The sequence below is a fragment of the Procambarus clarkii genome, chromosome 20, assembly GCF_040958095.1.
Source record: "Procambarus clarkii isolate CNS0578487 chromosome 20, FALCON_Pclarkii_2.0, whole genome shotgun sequence".
Lineage (NCBI taxonomy): Eukaryota > Metazoa > Arthropoda > Malacostraca > Decapoda > Cambaridae > Procambarus > Procambarus clarkii.
The window spans coordinates 20,556,783-20,564,773 of NC_091169.1; the positions used below are offsets into that span (position 1 = coordinate 20,556,783).

Below are 7,991 nucleotides of genomic sequence, written 5' to 3' on the forward strand. Positions count from 1 at the left end.
GCAGAAGAGCAGACACAAGCCAGTAAGAAAACAGACATAGTCACATGACATGGAGAGTCACCCAGCAGCAGGGAGGCAACAGCAAGCATTGGGAGGCAGGTGGACACCCGCTAACATGCAGGAATCACACACAGAGGAGGCAGGAGGGCGCCTTCCCAGCATACTTCTGGTGGCTGTCACTCCCCAAGTGGCATAAGGGACCACTGTCCCACTCCCCAATGTCCACACTGCCAATATGAACTGCTACAATACAAGTGAATGAGGTGTATATAGATAATGGATGTAAATAATGAATAAATAATAACAGCAATAAAACAACAAAACTGCCTCATTATGACTCTGGTATTGAACCGTCATAGTTAAGTAAATGGTATATCACATTATTTTAACACCACTTTAAATATGAATGTTAGTCCGGTACACACACACATAAAGATCATCAAGAAAATCATCGAGGATGACGATGGCAGCAAGAAGATTGTTGAGGATGACAATAGCAGCAAGAAGATCGTCGAGGATGACGATGGCAGCGAGAAGATCGTCGAGGATGACGATGGCAGCGAGAAGATTGTCGAGGATGACGATGGCAGCGAGAAGATCGTCGAGGATGACGATGGCAGCGAGAAGATTGTCGAGGATGACGATGGCAGCGAGAAGATCGTCGAGGATGACGATGGCAGCGAGAAGATTGTCGAGGATGCCGATGGCAGCGAGAAGATTGTCGAGGATGACAATAGCAGCAAGAAGATCGTCGAGGATGACGATGGCAGCGAGAAGATCGTCGAGGATGACGATGGCAGCGAGAAGATTGTCGAGGATGACAATAGCAGCAAGAAGATCGTCGAGGATGACGATGGCAGCGAGAAGATCGTCGAGGATGACGATGGCAGCGAGAAGATTGTCGAGGATGACAATAGCAGCAAGAAGATCGTCGAGGATGACGATGGCAGCGAGAAGATCGTCGAGGATGACGATGGCAGCGAGAAGATCGTCGAGGATGACGATGGCAGCGAGAAGATCGTCGAGGATGACGATGGCAGCGAGAAGATCGTCGAGGATGACGATGGCAGCGAGAAGATCGTCGAGGATGACGATAGCAGCAAGAAGATCGTCGAGGATGACGATAGCAGCAAGAAGATCGTCGAGGATGACGATAGCAGCACGAATCCCAGTGTGTCTGGAAACGTCCCCAGGCACACGCACTACCAACTAGATCATGAAGAGCTCGAACACCTTTAGGTGCATACTGAAACTGAACCTTCAACGGAGCGTAACGACACACCGGGAAAAATACCTCTGAACTCTGCTTGTTTGTGAATGGCATTATCACTATATACATTGCTGGGGTTTGTTGATGTTGAGTGGGTGGTCGCTCCAGCTGCAGCGTGTGTTTGGAAGTTGTGTCCTGAAGCCCACTAGTTAAGTGGGAGCTTCCTCCTTATGTCCTAAAGTCCACAAGTTAAGTAAGACTTCCCTGCTTGTGGTCTGAAGTCCACTCATAAAGTGGGAGCTTCCTCCTTATGTCCTAAACTCCACAAGTTAAGTAGGAGCTTCCCTGTTTGTGGTTTGAAGCCCACTAGTTAAGTGGGAGCTTCCTCCTTATGTCCTTAAGTTCACAAGTTAAGTAGGAGCTTCCCTGCTTGTGGTTTGAAGTCCACTCGTAAACTGGGAGCTTCCTCCTTATGTCCTAAAGTCTACTAGTTAAGTAGAAGCTTCCATGCTTGCAGTTTGAAGTCCACTCGTAAAGTGGGAGCTTCCTCCTTGTATCCTTAAGTCCACTATTTAAGTGGGAGCTTCTACTTATATTCTAAAGTCCCTTACTGAAGTGGGAGCATCTTCCTTGTCTGCTAGAGTCCACTATGTAAGTGGGAGTTCCTCCTTGTTTGCTAAATTCTACTAAGTGGGACCTTACCCCTATCTTGAGATGATTTCGGGGCTTAAGTATCCCCATGGCCCGGTCCTCGACCAGACCTCCACTCCCAGGAAGCAGCCCGTGACAGCTGACTAACTCCCAGGTACCTATTTTACTGCTAGGTAAGAGGGGCATCAGGGTGAAAGAAACTCTGCCCCTTGTTTCTCGCCGGCGCCGGGGATCGAACCCAGGACCAAAGGATCACGCGTCCAGTGTTCTCTCCGCTCAGCCGCCGGCTCCACTGCGTGGTAATGATCACCACATAAGTCGTGGTAAATGAGTTCCTGTTTAATATACAAAAATAACGATAAATAATTTTGTTTCAGTATAAAACTTGGGCTCGTCAATGGATAGGGGTTGTGTGTCTGATCCATAGGTGGGTATGGGGTATGTAGTCTCCTTGGTGGGTGGGGTATGGGGTATGTAGTCTCCTAGGTAGGTGGGTATGTAGTCTTCCCAGGTAGGTGGGTATGGGGTACATAGTCTCCTTCAACACATTACAGTGATATATAGGGTAAAAAAACAAACAGCCCCTCTCTCTTTCCCTACTTTTTCCCCAGATAGGAAGGAATAGGTGCGAGTTTACCATTCCCGTCCCGGTGACGAGAGGGAACACCTCCCCCTTTTCCCCAGATAGGAGGGAATGGGTGTCAGTTGACCCTCCCCAGTCAGGTGACGGGGGGGGGGGGGAGGAACAGTTCAGTAACGGAGACGCAGCCTTCTGGTCCATCCCTCATGTGACGAAACACTTCTTTCGTAATAACCTCTTGTGGGTTGTTGTTGCTTAAGATTCAGCTACTGGGAACGAAAAGTTCCAAGTAGCACGGGCTATGGTGAGCCCGTGATGGACTTACCTGGCACAGGAGCGAGGCTGAAACTTGCTCTTGTGGGGGTGAGGGCGATTTGAGTAGGATCTTTGATACATATTTATCTCACTAATACGTTATTAATATCCCATGATCTCCTTAAAGACATTGTACCTCATCTCACCTCTTTCCTGCCTATTATCCACACCACTGAACTGTAGATCTTAACGGGCTATTCATGCCCGTGCCATCTCTGGGGTGGCTTAATTTTCATCAATCAATCAATCTGCAAATCTGTTTATTTTGTAACTGTAAAGTCCTTTTTATTTTGTAACTCATTAGTTTTAGGAACACGTACCTGTGTCGGGAGAGACGACGTGGTGCTGGAACACGTACCTGTGTCGGGAGAGACGACGTGGTGCTGGAACACGTACCTGTGTCGGGAGAGACGACGTGGTGCTGGAACACGTACCTGTGTCGGGGAGAGACGACGTGGTGCTGGAACACGTACCTGTGTCGGGAGAGACGACGTGGTGCTGGAACACGTACCTGTGTCGGGAGAGACGACGTGGTGCTGGAACACGTACCTGTGTCGGGGAGAGACGACGTGGTGCTGGAACACGTACCTGTGTCGGGGAGAGACGACGTGGTGCTGGAACACGTACCTGTGTCGGGAGAGACGACGTGGTGCTGGAACACGTATCTGTGTCGGGGAGAGACGACGTGGTGCTGGAACACGTATCTGTGTCGGGGAGAGACGACGTGGTGCTGGAACACGTACCTGTGTCGGGGAGAGACGACGTGGTGCTGGAACACGTACCTGTGTCGGGAGAGACGTCGTGGTGCTGGAACACGTACCTGTGTCGGGAGAGACGACGTGGTGCTGGAACACGTACCTGTGAGGACAGAGACGACGTGTTAGTGCCTCACTGTGAGCACGGAGGACCAGAGATATGGGCAGAGGTTAGAAAGACAGGAAATGGCATCGCCCTATTTAGCAAAAATTAAAAAAAATAAAAGAAAAAATGTATGTCTCTTTTCAAGATAAAAATTTAGGAAGAGGCAGATATATATATATATATATATATATATATATATATATATATATATATATATATATATATATATATATATATATATATATATATATATATATAACTGAAAACTCACACCCCAGAAGTGACTCGAACCTATACTCCCAGGAGCAACGCAACTGGTATGTACAAGACGCCTTAATCCACTTGACCATCACGACCGGACAAAATGAGGTGATAGCCGAGGCTATTTGAACCACCCCACTGCCGGCACTCGGATAGTAATCTTGGGCATAGCATTTTACCAAATCACCTCATTCTTTGGGGCACACGTGAGGAACACAAATGCGAACAAGCCTGAATGGTCCCCAGGACCATTTCAGTTGCATATTGTCCTGGGGACCATTCAGGCTTGTTCGCATTTGTGTTCCTCACGTGTGCCCCAAAGAATGAGGTGATTTGGTAAAATGCTATGCCCAAGATTACTATCCGAGTGCCGGCAGTGGGGTGGTTCAAATAGCCTCGGCTATCACCTCATTTTGTCCGGTCGTGATGGTCAAGTGGATTAAGGCGTCTTGTACATACCAGTTGCGTTGCTCCTGGGAGTATAGGTTCGAGTCACTTCTGGGGTGTGAGTTTTCAGTTGCATATTGTCCTGGGGACCATTCAGGCTTGTTCGCATATATATATATATATATATATATATATATATATATATATATATATATATATATATATATATATATATATATATATATATATATATATAATACCGTCAAGCAGCATGTCCTGTACAGCTCGCCCTAAACAGGACGATAATCCTGTCATTTCTACCCAGACGCGCTGGGACCCTCTTAATTATCTCAAATAAACACTCTTAATTATCTCAAATAAACACTCTTAATTATCTCAAATAAACACTCTTAATTATCTCAAATAAACACTCTTAATTATCTCAAATAAACACTCTTAATTATCTCAAATAAACACTCTTAATTATCTCAAATAAACACTCTTAATTATCTCAAATAAACAACTGTCAAATACGGGGGATTATAATATTTACCAACGCCCAAACCTCGCGTCTTCCTAAGGGGGGGGGGGTAAAGAGCCAAAAAATAAAGTGCCTATATGTGCCAAAAACTGTTTTCATAATTCAATGTGGGATTTAATACGCTGCAAATATTACCAGTCACTATTACAGACTGGTAATATTTCCAAATCCACCTGGGTGTCTTTTTTTCAATTCCAAATGCCCTTGAACATTTGTACCTCGAGTACATTCTAACTAACATTGTTGTTTAAGATTCGCTACCTGAAACAAAGAGTCCCAAGTAGCACGGGCTATGGTGAGCCCGTAGAACTAACAGATGTTTCACACTCTTTTTCCACCTCATTTTAAGTAACAGGAACATGGGGAGGGTCACCTAACCAGGTGGAGGACGGGGAGAGAGATAATGATTCTTACTATGAATATTAAAGAGCTGTTAATTTTCTAACAGAAATAATTCTAGGGGCAGGGTTCAGAGGAGCCGATGTGAGGGTAACTGTTTTAAGGCTTGGATCATCAATGACTTTCTTAATAAAGTCTTAGTTGTGTGTGTGTGTGTGTGTGTGTGTGTGTGTGTGTGTGTGTGTGTGTGTGTGTGTGTGTGTGTGTGTGTGTGTGTGTGAGAGAGAGAGAGAGAGAAGGGAAGGGAATTATCAGGAGAGAGAGCCAAATCATGACGACTATATAGCACTGGGAAGGTGTCAGAATAAGGATTTGGGATGGGACGGGGGAGGAAAGAAATGGTGCCCAACCAATTGGACAGTCGGGGATTGAACGCCGACCTGCATGAAGCGAGACCGTCGCTCTACCGTCCAGCCCAAGTGGTTGGACAGAGAGAGAGAGAGAGAGAGAGAGAGAGAGAGAGAGAGAGAGAGAGAGAGAGAGAGAGAGAGAGAGAGAGAGAGAGAGAGAGAGAGAGAGAGAGAGAGAGAAAGAGAGAGAGAGAGAGAGAGAGAGAGAGAGAGAGAGAGAGAGAGAGAGAGAGAGAGAGAGAGAGAGAGAGAGAGAGAGAGAGAAAGAGAGAGAGAGAGAGAGAGAGAGAGAGAGAGAGAGAGAGAGAGAGAGAGAGAGAGAGAGAGAGAGAGAGAGAGAGAGAGAGAGAGATAAGAGTGACGCCAACAGATGGCGACAGCCGTCAGCAGGTCGTCAGTAGAGGTGCCAACTTTCACTTTAGTATGAGTAATGGTCCAATGTTGGGGAAGTGGGCGACGCCTTCCTGTAGATACCCCGCCCACCCTGCCCACGCTATCCTCCCCCCCCTCCACCCTCACGCTACCCACACACCCCACGCTACCCACAATACCCTCGCTATCCTGCCCCCAATCTCCCCCTATACAATCTTTCCACTTTTAATCTCTCTCTCACCTCTCTAAAGTCGTATTTTTAACGGAGTCGACCGGTAAAATGCGACGTATTATTAACAAATTAAAGCACCATAATATTGATGTTTTCTAAGCATCAACTCGATAGGTTAGGTGGGTTGCTTGGGTCTGTACGTTCCTGGTTGGGCAAAACGATTGTATTTTTTACGCAGTGGCGGAGTGAACGGGCTCCTTTACATCCACTACGACCAACGCCATTATTTGTCTCGTAGAACAGTAGGCTGCGTTCTCTACTCCCAATCGTGGAGTAGAAAACTGACTAATTTTCGAGGTCCCGGGTTCGAAACCCGGTGAATGGAATGACTAATTCACTGACTGTTTGCTTAGCTTAGAGACTGGACTTTCCGACGTTCTCGGAACCCATAGTTGAAATAATAATTCGATGAACTGCGTAACTAGCTCATCAAGACTGTAACTTGCTTAGCTAAATGAGTTTTGTGGTTCAGTTCCTGAGTAGTCTTCCTACTACCACTCACAAGATGGGTTTGGGGTCCACTACCCCTCACAAGATGGGTTTGGGGTCCACTACCCCCTCACAAGATGGGTATGGGGGTCCACTACCACTCACAAGATGGGTATGGGGGTCCACTACCCCTCACAAGATGGGTATGGGGGTCCACTACCACTCACAAGATGGGTATGGGGTCCACTACCACTCACAAGATGGGTATGGGGTCCACTACCACTCACAAGATGGGTATGGGGTCCACTACCACTCACAGGATGGGTATGGGGGTCCACTACCACTCACAAGATGGGTATGGGGTCCAGTACCCCTCACAAGATGGGTATGGGGGTCCACTATCACTCACAAGATAGGTATGGGGTCCACTACCCCTCACAAGATGGGTATGGGGGTCCTCTATCACTCACAAGATGGGTATGGGGTCCACTACCACTCACAAGGTGGGTATGGGGGTCCACTACCACTCACAGGATGGGTATGGGGGTCCACTACCACTCACAAGGTGGGTATGGGGTCCACTATCACTCACAAGATGGGTATGGGGTCCACTACCACCCACAAGATGGGTATGAGGTGCATAATAAATTAAATAAACTCAAAACTGTTTGATTATTTTATAAATTAACATATTGTTTATTTTAAGAATTAGCTGACTAGTTATGTTATGAATCAGCTGATTGGTTAATTAACAAACTATCACTGACTGATTGGCTAACTAGCTGACCAAACTGTTGAACCGCTGACTGAACTCTCTTGAACTTTCAAGTCCTTTATCGATTTTCTTTCAATCTGAATACCAAGGGCCTCATCTCTCCCGAGTGTAAACATCACGAACAAACCAGGAAACGTGTTTAAGGGTGAAGCTCAAGTCAAGCAAGACGGAAGGCACTTGAGGAGTTGTTTACACTTGCCGGAGGGGAGGAGGGTGGCAGCAGACCATATACACTTGAAGTAATGCTGCTAAGACGGAATTAAAAGATGGTTAAGTCCCCTAGGACACGTTTAAAGATGGTTAAGTCCCCTAAGACACGTTTAAAGATGGTTAAGTCCCCTAAGACACGTTTAAAGATGGTTAAGTCCCCTAAGACACGTTTAAAGATGGTTAAGTCCCCTAAGACACGTTTAAAGATGGTTAAGTCCCCTAAGACATGTTTAAAGATGGTTAAGTCCCCTAAGACACGTTTAAACATGGGTTAAGTCCCCTAAGACACGTTTAAAGATGGTTAAGTCATTAGGACGCACTTAATAGCCATTTTTTTTTTATTTATTTTTTTTTTTTTATTTTTTTTTTTTTTTAGATATATACAAGAGTTGTTACATTCTTGTACAGCCACTAGTAC

The 7,991-nt window shown here is 46.1% G+C and overlaps 1 protein-coding gene across 1 annotated transcript; it reads left to right on the forward strand.

Annotated features, from left to right (window-relative positions):
• Positions 1-402: 402 nt before the first annotated feature.
• Positions 403-1,239, forward strand: LOC138366742 (17S U2 SnRNP complex component HTATSF1-like). Its single transcript, XM_069328019.1, has one exon. The coding sequence runs from the start codon at positions 403-405 to the stop codon at positions 1,237-1,239; it is 837 nt and encodes a 278-aa protein (XP_069184120.1).
• Positions 1,240-7,991: the final 6,752 nt, after the last annotated feature.